The following is an 18,146-nucleotide window of genomic DNA, read 5'->3' on the forward strand; positions in this document are numbered from 1 at the left end:
ATGTCATTAAAAAAATAATCGTAGCATAGTACAGTAAAAAAGTCATAGTATGATATACAATAAAATACATTTAAAAAGTCAAACCATAATATTTCATACAATTATTAGAAAACCTCACAGTGAAGAACGCCATTGACAGTCATAAAAAATTACAATTTACAATGTCATAAAAATTCATTTAAAAAAATCAAAGCATGGTGTGTCATTAAAAAGAAATCATAAAAAGTCAAAATATAGTATACCATAAAAATATTAAGTCCAAATGAAGTCTTCCATTAAAAAACACAGAAAGTCATGGCATAAAATGACATGAAAGATACTTAAAAATTAAGTGAAAAATAATAAAATCATAATGAAATTACTGCATGCCATTAAAAATATATCCTTAAACAGTGTCATAGTATAGTGTGTTGAAAAAAATCATCAAAAAAAGTCAGAGTATACTTAGTTAAAAAAACCTTAATTGATAAACATTATAGTATAGGATGTTGAAATTTTCATCACAATGAGTCATAGTATAGTATATAAAAATAAAAATCACCAAACCAGGGCAAAATGAATAAAAACTGTCACTGTTTTGTATGTCGAAAGCTTCATGAATACAACATCAGAAAATTTCATCCAGAAAAAAGTTTTCTTTACAAAAACAAAAAGTCAAAGTTTAGTATGTCGAACAATTTCATTAAAAAAAGTCATAGTATAACATGCTGACGAAATTAATCAGAAAATGTCAGATTATAGTATGTCAACCAAAAACAGTCATCGTGTAGTTTATTACAAAAATTCCCCACAAAAGGTCAAAGTATAGTATGTCAAAAATGTATCAAAGTTATCGTAGTATAAAGTGATGGAAAATTCATTTTTAAAGTCATTTTATAGTATAGTTACATCACATTATGTCATAAATATTTCATTTAGAAATATTAACCACTAATCATGACCTTTAACAAATCCACCGAATACCGAACTCAACATTCAGTGTTTAACCGAAGTCAGAAACCCAAACAAAACTATGATTCGTGTTACGAACATTAATGAAGCCTTTATCGAATCACTGCGCCTGCTGAGCCTGCCTCTGCTCCATCTGTCACTTCTGCTTCGTCTTTGTGCTGCAGCTTCTTCTTTGGCTGTTTTAATGCTTCTACGCTCTGCAGGACTTTTGTTTTTATCCAAATCTTTATTCTTAAACTTATTAATTTACCCACCGAACTTTATTTCACGTACTTTCAGCTATTTAAACCATTCAGCTATCAAATGGACGTGTGTGCTATTACTTTTCTCATTTCAACTATTTATGCTTTTTAAAATAATCAACCTTTTTCAACTTTTTCTTTCCATTTAAAAGAATTAGGAACATTTTTCAGATCCGCTTCAGCTCACTTCACTGTAAAGTTCAACTTGCAGCGTCTTCAGTTTAAAGCAGTTCAGCTTTCATGTCTGACACTTTTTAATTATTTTATTTTATTATCAGTAATATTTGTAATCATTTGTAATTTTTTTTTTTTGCATTTTCAGCTACATATTTCTGCTTTTTCAGCCATGGTCTTAAACTGATTTCAGCTTGTTCATGCATGTTCTGCAGGAAATGCTTTTTCTAGTTAACTCTGAGATTATTTTACCACTAACTCGTTTCATGCTTTTTTCTGTCTGTTTCTCTCTCTGTGTTTGTTTTCTTGGCTGCTCTGTGTGTGTGTGTGTGTGTGTGTGTGTGTGTGTGTGTGTGTGTGTGTGTGTGTGTGTGTGCTTTGCATGGCTCTGCTGCAGTCCTGTGTCTCTGCTTTATCTGAGGACCCTTCCTCTCCTTCCTCTTCCTCACCCTCACACACCGAGCCTCACTCTGGGCTGCAAGAGGTGAACACCTACTCTTGACAACACACACACACACACACACACACACACACACACACACACACACACACACACACCTGCGTGTACTTACTCTCATTGATAAAATGCGTTCCCGAGCTCGTCACTGTAACCTTAACTATCACAACTAAAAGCCAAACCCCGACGCGGCGCCAGGATTTCAAATCTTGGTTGCCGCGGTGATTTAAGCCGGGCCTTTATTTACACAAGTTAATACGTTTTACCTTCACTGACACTTTCAAATGAGTCTTGCCGAAACTAAAACTGCCAATATTCAGTTGAAGGTGAGAAGATATTTTATTGTTTATGCAATAAAGTTTATTCTGTTACTGTTGACCACGAACTCATTAATCACGAACGTAACAGCAGCATTAGAAACAACAAAATGTCATCTTTGTTACTGTTTATTATATTTAACTGCAGAGGAAAAACGTATAGAGTGAGCTGGACTTTTAACAGCAGAGAGCAGCGCACTGCACAAATTCATAAGCTTGATTTTTTTTAGCTCTACCTCCCATTTTGCCTCCTGTTATTATTTTATAATCTGAAAACTGTTCGAAAGCTGGAATAAAAGAAAACACGAGACACCAAATCTTCTCATCACAGGTTAAAACCTTTTTAATTTTACACAGTTGATTCACAGATTCACTTTTTTTAAATTTTTTGATGTCCAGTATTCTTGATAACATATCTCAAACGGAGAAAATTAGACTCATTAATGTAAAAAATCATGAACTCTCACGCGCTCCACACCAGCGTCCACTTCACCCACCGAAACAAAGTGAGCCACAAAACATCTGGTCCGTGCCAAGAGACCCTCATTGATATAATGCATCCCGAACTCCTGCCTAACCCCAACTGAACCCGAAAACCAAGTCCTGCCCCTCAAACATCCTTTGAAAAGTGTCCTCACTCTGCTGCAGAATGTCCTCACTATGTGGCATGCACAAGAACACACACACACTCACTTTGGTGAGGTTTTTGGGTCGGTCGAGCCAGCGTCACACACTCAGGTTTGTTGTTTCGTGTTGTCACTGTGCTGCTTGGGTCAGGGTGACGGCTCCTGCTTCATGTTGCACCTCCTCTTCTGCGATCACGTTTTCACATCCTCAACATTTTTGTCATCTTTAATTTGAAATGTGCCTCTTCCTCATCCGCTCACCCTCAGCTGTCAAACGGCTTCGACCATCACGCTGCCCTCTGTCTGCACGGATTGGTACTGCAGGCCCAGGACAGCCACCTCCACCCTCCATACTTCACCTCCTCCTCCACCACCTCCCCCATCTCCTCGCCCTCCTGTTCGTCTGCGTCTCCCGTGTGGCCGTGGTGTCGCTCGGGCTGCGGCCAGTCAGGAGAGTTCCCGCCTCTCAGCCCCTCGGGGCTCGGGATGATCCCGTTCTCCAGAGTTCCCTCCTGGAAGGTTTGACCCTCGTCCTCCCCGCTGTCCTCCTCCTCCTCCACCTCCTCCTCCTCCTCTTTATCCTCAGATTTTGTTTATTTCATGATCTTCAAGTGACGCTCTTTTTTTGTTTCTAAATTTTTTCCTAATCCATTTTTTGTAGCCTTTTATCATTTGGTCGATACGATTTTAAAATGAAGGACAAATTCCAGTCAATAGTTAAAAAACACTGACAACATGACCATCAATAAAAAAAACAAACCGATTCATTTTCAGTTGATGTGTAAGTGAGAAAATCAGCAGATTGATCCCACGTTGTCTCCGGTCCTGTTTGTCTGTGTAGGACTGGGCCAGACCGGGTCCTTATGACCAATCAACGGTCAACACCCTGAAGAAGAGCAAGGACAAGAGAGAGACTACAGATCCCAGCAGCCACCAGGGCACTGACGTTTCCACACCAGGGGAGGAGCCACAGGGGGTCAAAGGAGGCCACTCTGTGACATCGCCCAAGGTCAGACGGTGTTTAAAAATATGTATAAATTAGGGCTGTCAAGCAACCAAAAAATGACATGTTCTGTGATGAATGAATGTAATTATTCTCAAACATCAATAGAGTGGTGAAGTCCAAAAATACAGTTGGTATTTCTCACACTTGTGGTTCCCTCGTTTCAAAGCCTCTGGGTTTTTTGAATGGCTTTTCACTGAAATGTCTTGAATAAGGTCTGTGGTTAACACAAGTTGAAGATATTTAGATGTTTTGTTCCACAACAAAAAATACGTCCGTATAAACCCATTTTTAGAACTTTTAAGGTTTTACTCGTCGGTTGTTAAGAAGTTGCTGAACGGGACTACAGTGTCTGTGGGGGACGTTACACGTCATCACACTGGGCGCAGAAACTCATTAAACCTGCTCGCCGCCTTCACAGCTTTACAGCAAAAGTTGAACATGCAGATTTATCTGTTTATAATATTTTCCTATAAAGGGGGAAATGTTGAGAAAACGATGTGCATAATTATAAGTTTATATGTAAAATGTCATAGAAAAATTATATAATAAATAAAATAAATACATATACTATATATTCTTATTTCAGTTTTCTACTATTTTTTTTGCTTATTTTTAGGTAATGTTAAGTGCAACTTTTTTACAAATTTTGGCCAAAAAAAAAAAGTTGCTTGTTGCCTTTGCTCTGTGTTATGGAAAGAAATAAAACAGTTTGCTCAGGTTTCAAAGGGTTAATTATCAAATTGAAATTAAAGTGTTATTTTTACAGCCCTAATACAAAATTTATAAAGATAATGTTGATAATGTGTCATTTATGATGGGAAGAGATTCAAAACAAATGAGTAGTGGAGTGACATTTTATGTGTCTTTGTACTGTCAAATCAATAAATACGAGAAAAACGCGAGAAAATCAATAATGCTTGTGGACGCCGGCAGGAGGACAGGGAGGCGCATGAGGAGTTGGCCCGAGCGCTGGCCCGAGGCCTCCAGCTGGAGATCCACGGATCCAGCAGAGACTCACTGCAGGGCTCCAGTGGCTACAGCAGCCAGACCAACACACCCTGCTGCTCGGAGGACGCCATCCCCTCACAAGGTAAATGCACAAACACACAGGTCGTGATCCTGTCCAATGCTTTTATTTCAAGTTTAAATTATTTTTAAAAAATCATAGTATTTCAAAACAATGGAATGAAAACACCTCCAAACAAACAGCATAAAATAGCATGAAAAGACACAATATAGCATTTCATGCCTTAAAAATTGCCAAAAACACGATAATAATACATGTTGAAAAAATGACCAAAAAAGGGAGGCCACAGTATGGCAAAAATGTCAAAAAATGGCATTTCCTAAAAATTGCTGGAAACACCTCCACACAGCATTAAATAGCGTAAAAAGACACGCCATAGCATTACATTCCTCAAAAACAGCCAAAAACACCATAATAATCCATGTTGAAAAAATGACCGAAAAAGCAAGGCTATAGTATGGCAAAAATGCCAAAAAATGGCATTTTCCAAAAATCGCTGGAAACACCTCCAAACAGCATTAAATAGCGTAAAAAGACACGCCATAGCATCAACTTTTTCAAAAATCCACGAAAACAACATAATAATGCATGTTGAAAAAATGACCAAAAATCAAGGCTATAGTATGGCAAAAATGTCAAAAAATGGCATTTTCCAAAAATTGCTGGAAACACCTCCAAACAGTATTAAATAGCGTAAAAAGACATGCCATAGCGTCAACTTTTTCAAAAATCCCACAAAACACCATAATAATGCATGTTGAAAAAATGACCGAAAAAGCAAGACTATAGTATGGCAAAAATGTCAAAAAATGGCCTTTCCCAAAAACAGCTAAAAACACCTCTAAACAGCATAAAAGAGCGTAAAAAGACACGCCATAGCATTACATTCCTCAAAAATAGCCAAAAACACCATAATAATGCATGTTGAAAAAATGACAGAAAAAGCAAGGCTATAGTATGGCAAAAATGCCAAAAAATGGCATTTTCCAAAAACAGCTGAAAACACCTCCAAACAGCATTAAATAGCGTAAAACTATACGCCATAGCATTACATTCCTCAAAATAGCCAAAAACACCATAATAATGCATGTTGAAAAAATGACAGAAAAAGCAAGGCTATAGTATGGCAAAAATGTCAAATAATGGCATTTCCCAAAAACAGCTGAAAACACCTCAAAACAGCATAAAAGAGTGTAAAAATACACTCCATAGCATTACATTCCTCAAAAATAGCCAAAAACACCATAATAATGCATGTTGAAAAGATGACCGAAAAAGCAAGGCTATAGTATGGCAAAAATGCCAAAAAATGGCATTTTCCAAAAACAGCTGAAAACACCTCTAAACAGCATTAAATAGCGTAAAACTATACGCCATAGTATTACATTCCTCAAAGACACGCCATAGCATCAACTTTTTCAAAAATCCCCCAAAACACCATAATAATGCATGTTGAAAAGATGACCGAAAAAGCAAGGCTATAGTATGGCAAAAATGCCAAAAAATGGCATTTTCCAAAAATCGCTGGAAACACCTCCAAACAGCATTAAATAACGTAAAAAGACACGTCATAGCATCAACTTTTTCAAAAATCCCCCAAAACACCATAATAATGCATGTTGAAAAAATGACCAAAAATCAAGGCTATAGTATGGCAAAAATGCCAAAAAATGGCATTTTCCAAAAACAGCTAAAGCACCTCTAAACAGCATAAAAGAGCATAAAAAGACACGCCATAGCATTACATTCCTCAAAAACAGCCAAAAACACCATAATAATGCATGTTGAAAAAATGACCGAAAAAGCAAGGCTATAGTATGGCAAAAATGCGAAAAAATACCATTTCCAAAAAACAGCTGGAAACATCTCAAAACAGCATTAAATAGCGTAAAAAGACACGCCATAGCTTCAACTTTTTCAAAAATCCACCAAAACATCATAAAAATGCATGTTGAAAAAATGACCAAAAAGCAAGGCTATAGTATGGCAAAAATGTCAAAAAATGGCATTTTCCAAAAACAGATAAAAACACCTCCAAACAGCATAAAAGAGCGTAAAAAGACATGCCATAGCATTACATTCCTCAAAAATAGCCAAAAACACCATAATAATGCGTGTTGAAAAAATGACCAAAAAAGCAAGGCTATAGTATGGCAAAAATGTCAAAAAATGGCATTTCCCAAAAATCGCTGGAAACACCTCCAAACGGTATTAAATAGGGTAAAAAGACACGCCATAGTATCAACTTTTTCAAAAATCCCCCAAAACACCATAATAATGCATGTTGGAAAAATGACTGAAAAAGCAAGGCTATAATATGGCAAAAATGCCAAAAAATGGCATTTTCCAAAAACAGCTGAAAACACCTCAAAACAGCATTAAATAGCGTAAAAAGACACGCCATAGCATCAACTTTTTCAAAAATCCCCCAAAACACCATAATAATGCATGCTGAAAAAATGACCAAAAAAGCAAGGCTATAGTATGGCAAAAATGCCAAAAAATGGCATTTTCCAAAAACAGCTGGAAACACCTCCAAACAGCATTAAATAACGTAAAAAGACACGCCATAGCATCAACTTTTTGAAAAATCCCCCAAAACACCATAATAATGCATTTTGAAAAAATGACAGAAAAAGCAAGGCTATAGTATGGCAAAAATGCCAAAAAATGGCATTTTCCAAAAACAGCTGAAAACACATCCACACAGCATAAAAGAGCGTAAAAAGACACGCCATAGCATTACATTCCTCAAAAATAGCCAAAAACACCATAATAATGCATGTTGAAAAAATGACCGAAAAAGCAAGGCTATAGTATGGCAAAAATGCCAAAAAATGGCATTTTCCAAAAATCGCTGGAAACACCTCCAAACAGCATTAAATAACGTAAAAAGACACGCCATAGCATCAACTTTTTCAAAAATCCCCCAAAACACCATAATAATGCATGTTGAAAAAATGACAGAAAAAGCAAGGCTATAGTATGGCAAAAATGTCAAAAAATGGCATTTTCCAAAAAACAGCTGGAAACACTTTCAAACATCATTAAATAGCGTAAAAAGATACGCCATGGCATCAACTTTTCAAAAATCCCACAAAACACCATAATAATGCATTTTGAAAAGATGACCGAAAAAGCAAGGCTATAGTACGGCAAAAATGCCAAAAAATGGCATTTTCCAAAAACAGCTGAAAACACCTCAAAACAGCATTAAATAGCGTAAAAAGACACGCCATAGCATCAACTTTTTCAAAAATCCCCCAAAACACCATAATAATGCATGTTGAAAAAATGACAGAAAAAGCAAGGCTATAGTATGGCAAAAATGTCAAAAAATGGCATTTTCCAAAAAACAGCTGGAAACACTTTCAAACATCATTAAATAGCGTAAAAAGATACGCCATGGCATCAACTTTTCAAAAATCCCACAAAACACCATAATAATGCATTTTGAAAAGATGACCGAAAAAGCAAGGCTATAGTACGGCAAAAATGCCAAAAAATGGCATTTTCCAAAAACAGCTGAAAACACCTCAAAACAGCATTAAATAGCGTAAAAAGACACGCCATAGCATCAACTTTTTCAAAAATCCCCCAAAACACCATAATAATGCATGTTGAAAAAATGACCGAAAAAGCAAGGCTATAGTATGGCAAAATGCCAAAAATGGCATTTTCCAAAAACAGCTAAAACACCTCTAAACAGCATTAAATAGCGTAAAAAGACACGCCATAGCATCAACTTTTTCAAAAATCCCCCAAAACACCATAATAATGCATTTTGAAAAAATGACCGAAAAAGCAAGGCTATAGTATGGCAAAAATGCCAAAAAATGGCATTTTCCAAAAACAGCTGAAAACACATCCACACAGCATAAAAGAGCGTAAAAAGACACGCCATAGCATTACATTCCTCAAAAATAGCCAAAAACACCATAATAATGCATGTTGAAAAAATGGCCGAAAAAGCAAGGCTATAGTATGGCAAAAATGTCAAAAAATGGCATTTTCCAAAAACAGCTAAAAACACCTCTAAACAGCATAAAAGAGCGTAAAAAGACATGCCATAGCATTACATTCCTCAAAAATAGCCAAAAACACCATAATAATGCATGTTGAAAAAATGACCAAAAAAGCAAGGCTATAGTATGGCAAAAATGTCAAAAATGGCATTTTCCAAAACAGCTAAAACACCTCTAAACAGCATAAAAGAGCGTAAAAAGACATGCCATAGCATTACATTCCTCAAAAATAGCCAAAACACCATAATAATGCATGTTGAAAAAATGACCGAAAAAGCAAGGCTATAGTATGGCAAAATGTCAAAAATGGCATTTTCCAAAAACAGCTAAAAACACCTCTAAACAGCATAAAAGAGCGTAAAAAGACACGCCATAGCATTACATTCCTCAAAAATAGCCAAAAACACCATAATAATGCATGTTGAAAAAATGACCGAAAAAGCAAGGCTATAGTATGGCAAAAATGTCAAAAAATGGCATTTTCCAAAAATTGCTGGAAACACCTCCAAACAGCATTAAATAGCGTAAAAAGACACGCCATAGCATCAACTTTTCAAAAATCCCCAAAACACCATAATAATGCATGTTGAAAAAATGACCAAAAAGCAAGGCTATAGTATGGCAAAATGTCAAAAATGGCATTTTCCAAAACAGCTAAAAACACCTCTAAACAGCATAAAAGAGCGTAAAAGACACGCCATAGCATTACATTCCTCAATAATAGCCAAAAACACCATAATAATGCATGTTGAAAAATGACCGAAAAAACAAGGCTATAGTATGGCAAAAAAGTCAAAAAATGGCCTTTTCCAAAACAGCTAAAACACCTCTAAACAGCATAAAAGAGCGTAAAAAGACATGCCATAGCATTACATTCCTCAAAAATCCAAAAACACCATAATAATGCATGTTGAAAAATGACCGAAAAAGCAAGGCTATAGTATGGCAAAATGTCAAAAATGGCATTTTCCAAAAACAGCTAAAACACCTCTAAACAGCATAAAAGAGCGTAAAAAGACACGCCATAGCATTACATTCCTCAATAATAGCCAAAACACCATAATAATGCATGTTGAAAAATGACCGAAAAAGCAAGGCTATAGTATGGCAAAATGTCAAAAATGGCATTTTCCAAAATTGCTGGAAACACCTCCAAACAGCATTAAATAGCGTAAAAAGACACGCCATAGCATCAACTTTTTCAAAAATCCCCCAAAACACCATAATAATGCATGTTGAAAAAATGACCGAAAAAGCAAGGCTATAGTATGGCAAAAATGTCAAAAAATGGCATTTTCCAAAAACAGCTAAAAACACCTCTAAACAGCATAAAAGAGCGTAAAAAGACATGCCATAGCATTACATTCCTCAAAAATAGCCAAAAACACCATAATAATGCATGTTGAAAAAATGACCGAAAAAGCAAGGCTATAGTATGGCAAAAATGTCAAAAAATGGCATTTTCCAAAACAGCTAAAAACACCTCTAAACAGCATAAAAGAGCGTAAAAAGACACGCCATAGCATTACATTCCTCAAAAATAGCCAAAAACACCATAATAATGCATGTTGAAAAATGACCGAAAAAGCAAGGCTATAGTATGGCAAAATGTCAAAAATGGCATTTTCCAAAACAGCTAAAAACACCTCTAAACAGCATAAAAGAGCGTAAAAAGACATGCCATAGCATTACATTCCTCAAAAATAGCCAAAACACCATAATAATACATGTTGAAAAAATGACAGAAAAAGCAAGGCTATAGTATGGCAAAAATGTCAAAAAATGGCATTTTCCAAAAACAGCTAAAAACACCTCTAAACAGCATAAAAGAGCGTAAAAAGACACGCCATAGCATTACATTCCTCAAAAATAGCCAAAAACACCATAATAATGCATGTTGAAAAAATGACCGAAAAAGCAAGGCTATAGTATGGCAAAAATGTCAAAAAATGGCATTTTCCAAAAATTGCTGGAAACACCTCCAAACAGCATTAAATAGCGTAAAAAGACACGCCATAGCATCAACTTTTTCAAAATCCCCAAAACACCATAATAATGCATGTTGAAAAATGACCAAAAAAGCAAGGCTATAGTATGGCAAAAATGTCAAAAATGGCATTTTCCAAAACAGCTAAAAACACCTCTAAACAGCATAAAAGAGCGTAAAAAGACACGCCATAGCATTACATTCCTCAATAATAGCCAAAAACACCATAATAATGCATGTTGAAAAATGACCGAAAAAGCAAGGCTATAGTATGGCAAAATGTCAAAAATGGCATTTTCCAAAAACAGCTAAAAACACCTCTAAACAGCATAAAAGAGCGTAAAAAGACACGCCATAGCATTACATTCCTCAATAATAGCCAAAAACACCATAATAATGCATGTTGAAAAAATGACCGAAAAAGCAAGGCTATAGTATGGCAAAAATGTCAAAAAATGGCATTTTCCAAAAATTGCTGGAAACACCTCCAAACAGCATTAAATAGCGTAAAAAGACACGCCATAGCATCAACTTTTTCAAAAATCCCCCAAAACACCATAATAATGCATGTTGAAAAAATGACCGAAAAAGCAAGGCTATAGTATGGCAAAAATGTCAAAAATGGCATTTTCCAAAAACAGCTAAAAACACCTCTAAACAGCATAAAAGAGCGTAAAAAGACACGCCATAGCATTACATTCCTCAATAATAGCCAAAAACACCATAATAATGCGTGTTGAAAAAATGACCAAAAAAGCAAGGCTATAGTATGGCAAAAATGTCAAAAATGGCATTTTCCAAAACAGCTAAAAACACCTCCAAACAGCATAAAAGAGCGTAAAAGACACGCCATAGCATTACATTCCTCAAAAATAGCCAAAACACCATAATAATGCATGTTGAAAAATGACCGAAAAAGCAAGGCTATAGTATGGCAAAAATGTCAAAAAATGGCATTTTCAAAAACAGCTAAAACACCTCTAAACAGCATAAAAGAGCGTAAAAGACACGCCATAGCATTACATTCCTCAATAATAGCCAAAAACACCATAATAATGCGTGTTGAAAAAATGACCAAAAAAGCAAGGCTATAGTATGGCAAAAATGCCAAAAAATGGCATTTCCAAAAACAGCTGGAAACACCTCTAAACAGCATAAAAGAGCGTAAAAAGACATGCCATAGCATTACATTCCTCAAAATAGCCAAAAACACCATAATAATGCATGTTGAAAAATGACCGAAAAAAGCAAGGCTATAGTATGGCAAAATGTCAAAAATGGCATTTTCCAAAAACAGCTAAAACACCTCTAAACAGCATAAAAGAGCGTAAAAAGACACGCCATAGCATTACATTCCTCAAAAATAGCCAAAAACACCATAATAATGCATGTTGAAAAATGACCGAAAAAGCAAGGCTATAGTATGGCAAAATGTCAAAAATGGCATTTTCCAAAAAACAGCTAAAAACACCTCTAAACAGCATAAAAGAGCGTAAAAGACACGCCATAGCATTACATTCCTCAATAATAGCCAAAAACACCATAATAATGCATGTTGAAAAAATGACCGAAAAAGCAAGGCTATAGTATGGCAAAAATGTCAAAAAATGGCATTTTCCAAAAATTGCTGGAAACACCTCCAAACAGCATTAAATAGCGTAAAAAGACACGCCATAGCATCAACTTTTTCAAAAATCCCCCAAAACACCATAATAATGCATGTTGAAAAAATGACCAAAAAAGCAAGGCTATAGTAGTATGGCAAAATGTCAAAAATGGCATTTTCCAAAAATTGCTGGAAACACCTCCAAACAGCATTAAATAGCGTAAAAGACACGCCATAGCATCAACTTTTTCAAAAATCCCCCAAAACACCATAATAATGCATGTTGAAAAAATGACCAAAAAAGCAAGGCTATAGTATGGCAAAAATGTCAAAAAATGGCATTTTCCAAAAACAGCGAAAAACACCTCCAAACAGCATAAAAGAGCGTAAAAAGACATGCCATAGCATTACATTCCTCAAAAATAGCCAAAAACACCATAATAATGCATGTTGAAAAAATGACCAAAAAAGCAAGGCTATAGTATGGCAAAAATGTCAAAAAATGGCATTTTCCAAAAACAGCTAAAAACACCTCTAAACAGCATAAAAGAGCGTAAAAAGACACGCCATAGCATTACATTCCTCAAAAATAGCCAAAAACACCATAATAATGCATGTTGAAAAAATGACCGAAAAAGCAAGGCTATAGTATGGCAAAAATGTCAAAAAATGGCATTTTCCAAAAATTGCTGGAAACACCTCCAAACAGCATTAAATAGCGTAAAAAGACACGCCATAGCATCAACTTTTTCAAAAATCCCCCAAAACACCATAATAATGCATGTTGAAAAAATGACCAAAAAAGCAAGGCTATAGTATGGCAAAAATGTCAAAAATGGCATTTTCCAAAAACAGCTAAAAACACCTCTAAACAGCATAAAAGAGCGTAAAAAGACACGCCATAGCATTACATTCCTCAATAATAGCCAAAAACACCATAATAATGCATGTTGAAAAAATGACCGAAAAAGCAAGGCTATAGTATGGCAAAAAATGTCAAAAAATGGCATTTTCCAAAAACAGCTAAAACACCTCTAAACAGCATAAAAGAGCGTAAAAAGACACGCCATAGCATTACATTCCTCAATAATAGCCAAAAACACCATAATAATGCATGTTGAAAAAATGACCGAAAAAGCAAGGCTATAGTATGGCAAAAATGTCAAAAAATGGCATTTTCCAAAAATTGCTGGAAACACCTCCAAACAGCATTAAATAGCGTAAAAAGACACGCCATAGCATCAACTTTTTCAAAAATCCCCCAAAACACCATAATAATACATGTTGAAAAAATGACAGAAAAAGCAAGGCTATAGTATGGCAAAAATGTCAAAAAATGGCATTTTCCAAAAACAGCTAAAAACACCTCTAAACAGCATAAAAGAGCGTAAAAAGACACGCCATAGCATTACATTCCTCAATAATAGCCAAAAACACCATAATAATGCATGTTGAAAAAATGACCGAAAAAGCAAGGCTATAGTATGGCAAAATGTCAAAAATGGCATTTTCCAAAAACAGCTAAAACACCTCTAAACAGCATAAAAGAGCGTAAAAAGACATGCCATAGCATTACATTCCTCAATAATAGCCAAAAACACCATAATAATGCATGTTGAAAAAATGACCGAAAAAGCAAGGCTATAGTATGGCAAAATGTCAAAAATGGCATTTTCCAAAAACAGCTAAAAACACCTCTAAACAGCATAAAAGAGCGTAAAAAGACACGCCATAGCATTACATTCCTCAATAATAGCCAAAAACACCATAATAATGCATGTTGAAAAATGACCGAAAAAGCAAGGCTATAGTATGGCAAAAATGTCAAAAAATGGCATTTTCCAAAAACAGCTAAAAACACCTCTAAACAGCATAAAAGAGCGTAAAAAGACACACCATAGCATTACATTCCTCAAAAATAGCCAAAAACACCATAATAATGCATGTTGAACAAATGACCAAAAAAGCAAGGCTATAGTATGGCAAAAATGTCAAAAAATGGCATTTTCCAAAAACAGCTAAAAACACCTCTAAACAGCATAAAAGAGCGTAAAAAGACACGCCATAGCATTACATTCCTCAATAATAGCCAAAAACACCATAATAATGCATGTTGAAAAAATGACCGAAAAAGCAAGGCTATAGTATGGCAAAAATGTCAAAAAATGGCATTTTCCAAAATTGCTGGAAACACCTCTAAACAGCATTAAATAGCGTAAAAGACGCGCCATAGCATTAACTTATTCAAAAATCCCCAACAACACCATAATAATGCATGTTGAAAAAATGACCGAAAAAGCAAGGCTATAGTATGGCAAAATGTCAAAAATGGCATTTTCCAAAAATTGCTAAAACACCTCTAAACAGCATTAAATAGCGTAAAAGACACGCCATAGCATCAACTTTCCTCAAAAATCCCCCAAAACACCATAATAATGCATGTTGAAAAAATGACCAAAAAAGCAAGGCTATAGTATGGCAAAAATGTCAAAAAATGGCATTTTCCAAAAACAGCTAAAAACACCTCTAAACAGCATAAAAGAGCGTAAAAAGACATGCCATAGCATTACATTCCTCAAAAATAGCCAAAAACACCATAATAATGCATGTTGAAAAAATGACCGAAAAAGCAAGGCTATAGTATGGCAAAAATGTCAAAAAATGGCATTTTCCAAAAACAGCTAAAAACACCTCTAAACAGCATAAAAGAGCGTAAAAAGACACGCCATAGCATTACATTCCTCAAAAATAGCCAAAAACACCATAATAATGCATGTTGAAAAAATGACCGAAAAAGCAAGGCTATAGTATGGCAAAATGTCAAAAATGGCATTTTCCAAAATTGCTAAAACACCTCCAAACAGCATTAAATAGCGTAAAAGACACGCCATAGCATCAACTTTTCAAAAATCCCCAAAACACCATAATAATGCATGTTGAAAAAATGACCAAAAAGCAAGGCTATAGTATGGCAAAATGTCAAAAATGGCATTTTCCAAAACAGCTAAAAACACCTCTAAACAGCATAAAAGAGCGTAAAAAGACATGCCATAGCATTACATTCCTCAAAAATAGCCAAAAACACCATAATAATGCATGTTGAAAAAATGACCGAAAAAGCAAGGCTATAGTATGGCAAAAATGTCAAAAAATGGCATTTTCCAAAAACAGCTAAAAACACCTCTAAACAGCATAAAAGAGCGTAAAAAGACACGCCATAGCATTACATTCCTCAATAATAGCCAAAAACACCATAATAATGCATGTTGAAAAAATGACCGAAAAAGCAAGGGTATAGTATGGCAAAAAATGTCAAAAAATGGCATTTTCCAAAAATTGCTAAAACACCTCTAAACAGCATTAAAGAGCGTAAAAGACACGCCATAGCATCAACTTTCCTCAAAAATCCCCAAAACACCATAATAATGCATGTTGAAAAATGACAGAAAAAGCAAGGCTATAGTATGGCAAAATGTCAAAAATGGCATTTTCCAAAACAGCTAAAACACCTCTAAACAGCATAAAAGAGCGTAAAAAGACACGCCATAGCATTACATTCCTCAATAATTGCCAAAAACACCATAATAATGCATGTTGAAAAATGACCGAAAAAAGCAAGGCTATAGTATGGCAAAAATGTCAAAAATGGAATTTCCAAAAACAGCTAAAAACACCTCTAAACAGCATAAAAGAGCGTAAAAAGACACGCCATAGCATTACATTCCTCAAAAATAGCCAAAAACACCATAATAATGCATGTTGAAAAAATGACCGAAAAAGCAAGGCTATAGTATGGCAAAAATGTCAAAAAATGGCATTTTCCAAAAACAGCTAAAAACACCTCTAAACAGCATAAAAGAGCGTAAAAGACACGCCATAGCATTACATTCCTCAATAATAGCCAAAAACACCATAATAATGCATGTTGAAAAAATGACCGAAAAAGCAAGGCTATAGTATGGCAAAATGTCAAAATGGCATTTTCCAAAACAGCTAAAAACACCTCTAAACAGCATAAAAGAGCGTAAAAAGACACGCCATAGCATTACATTCCTCAAAAATAGCCAAAAACACCATAATAATGCATGTTGAAAAAATGACCGAAAAAGCAAGGCTATAGTATGGCAAAATGTCAAAAATGGCATTTTCCAAAAACAGCTAAAACACCTCTAAACAGCATAAAAGAGCGTAAAAAGACATGCCATAGCATTACATTCCTCAAAAATAGCCAAAAACACCATAATAATGCATGTTGAAAAAATGACCGAAAAAGCAAGGCTATAGTATGGCAAAAATGGCAAAAAATGGCATTTTCCAAAAACAGCTAAAAACACCTCTAAACAGCATAAAAGAGCGTAAAAAGACACGCCATAGCATTACATTCCTCAATAATAGCCAAAAACACCATAATAATGCATGTTGAAAAATGACCGAAAAAGCAAGGCTATAGTATGGCAAAAATGTCAAAAAATGGCATTTCCCAAAAACAGCTGAAAACACCTCCAAACAGCATTAAATAGCGTAAAAAGAAACGTCATAGCATCAACTTTCTCAAAAATCGCCAAAAACACCATAATAATGCATGTTGAAAAAATGACCGAAAAAGCAAGGCTATAGTATGGCAAAAATGTCAAAAAATGGCATTTTCCAAAAACAGCTAAAAACACCTCTAAACAGCATAAAAGAGCGTAAAAAGACACGCCATAGCATTACATTCCTCAATAATAGCCAAAAACACCATAATAATGCATGTTGAAAAATGACCGAAAAAAGCAAGGCTATAGTATGGCAAAATGTCAAAAATGGCATTTTCCAAAAATTGCTAAAACACCTCCAAACAGCATTAAATAGCGTAAAAAGACACGCCATAGCATCAACTTTTTCAAAAATCCCCCAAAACACCATAATAATACATGTTGAAAAAATGACCGAAAAAGCAAGGCTATAGTATGGCAAAAATGTCAAAAATGGCATTTTCCAAAAACAGCTAAAACACCTCTAAACAGCATAAAAGAGCGTAAAAGACACGCCATAGCATTACATTCCTCAAAAATAGCCAAAAACACCATAATAATGCATGTTGAAAAAATGACCGAAAAAGCAAGGCATATAGTATGGCAAAAATGCCAAAAAATGGCATTTCCAAAAACAGCTAAAAACACCTCTAAACAGCATAAAAGAGCGTAAAAAGACACGCCATAGCATTACATTCCTCAAAAATAGCCAAAAACACCATAATAATGCATGTTGAAAAAATGACCGAAAAAGCAAGGCTATAGTATGGCAAAAATGTCAAAAAATGGCATTTTCCAAAAACAGCTAAAAACACCTCTAAACAGCATAAAAGAGCGTAAAAAGACACGCCATAGCATTACATTCCTCAATAATAGCCAAAAACACCATAATAATGCATGTTGAAAAAATGACCGAAAAAGCAAGGCTATAGTATGGCAAAAATGTCAAAAAATGGCATTTTCCAAAAACAGCTAAAAACACCTCTAAACAGCATAAAAGAGCGTAAAAAGACATGCCATAGCATTACATTCCTCAAAAATAGCCAAAAACACCATAATAATGCATGTTGAAAAATGACCGAAAAAGCAAGGCTATAGTATGGCAAAAATGTCAAAAATGGCATTTTCCAAAAACAGCTAAAAACACCTCTAAACAGCATAAAAGAGCGTAAAAAGACACACCATAGCATTACATTCCTCAAAAATAGCCAAAA

The 18,146-nt window shown here is 35.1% G+C and overlaps 1 protein-coding gene across 2 annotated transcripts in view; it reads left to right on the top strand.

Annotated features, from left to right (window-relative positions):
• Positions 1-18,146, top strand: part of LOC121967023 (protein MTSS 1-like) — a 78,159-nt gene that overhangs the window by 41,356 nt on the left and 18,657 nt on the right. Inside the window, exons 12-15 of one of the 2 annotated variants that reach the window (XM_088090862.1) lie at positions 1,765-1,851; positions 3,035-3,286; positions 3,609-3,776; positions 4,707-4,863. In XM_088090862.1, the coding sequence (XP_087946988.1) occupies positions 1,765-1,851; positions 3,035-3,286; positions 3,609-3,776; positions 4,707-4,863 (664 nt within the window). The remainder of the gene's footprint in view (positions 1-1,764; positions 1,852-3,034; positions 3,287-3,608; positions 3,777-4,706; positions 4,864-18,146) is intronic. The other variant, XM_088090863.1, reaches the window with a different exon arrangement.

This window comes from Plectropomus leopardus, chromosome 17 (genome assembly GCF_026936395.1).
Source record: "Plectropomus leopardus strain MGB_pleo_1.0 chromosome 17, ASM2693639v1, whole genome shotgun sequence".
NCBI classification, from domain to species: Eukaryota; Metazoa; Chordata; class Actinopteri; order Perciformes; family Serranidae; genus Plectropomus; species Plectropomus leopardus.